We start from the raw sequence: 388 nt of genomic DNA, 5'->3' as shown, positions 1-388 counted from the left end.
CACAAAGCTGTCGCAGTCCATATCTGAGCTCGTCCTTATCCTCTGTAGTGGTAACGGTAACCGGCGTAGTAAGGATAGTAGTTGGGGTAAACGTGATAATATCTATTGTAATAGTGAGGGCGTTCGTGACAGCTGTAATGAGGTTCAGGCTCGGGTTCAGATTCGACTGATCTCTTGTTGTGACTGTAGTATTAATGTGGATAACCATAGTAGTGGTTGTAGCGATTGCTACTGTAAGGGTAGCGATAGCCGTGGTTGTATCCATAGTGGGGATGGCCATGGTGGACTACCTGGTAACTATAAGTATTGGCGGAATTAGGGTCAGCTGCTGGTTCGGGGTTAGATTGCGGCGTCTAAAGAGGAATCCTTCGAAAAAAAATCGAAAAAG

General features: G+C 45.9%; 1 protein-coding gene across 1 annotated transcript in view; it reads right to left on the bottom strand.

Moving 5' to 3' along the window:
- Positions 1-280, bottom strand: part of LOC119590444 — a 2,200-nt gene extending 1,920 nt beyond the window's left edge. The window contains exon 1 of the mRNA XM_037939105.1: positions 15-280. Coding sequence (XP_037795033.1) covers positions 15-280 — 266 coding nt within the window. The remainder of the gene's footprint in view (positions 1-14) is intronic.
- Between the last annotated feature and the right edge of the window lie 108 nt (positions 281-388).

Source organism: Penaeus monodon, chromosome 27, assembly GCF_015228065.2.
Source record: "Penaeus monodon isolate SGIC_2016 chromosome 27, NSTDA_Pmon_1, whole genome shotgun sequence".
NCBI lineage: Eukaryota > Metazoa > Arthropoda > Malacostraca > Decapoda > Penaeidae > Penaeus > Penaeus monodon.
This window is presented reverse-complemented; position numbering and strand designations above follow the sequence as displayed.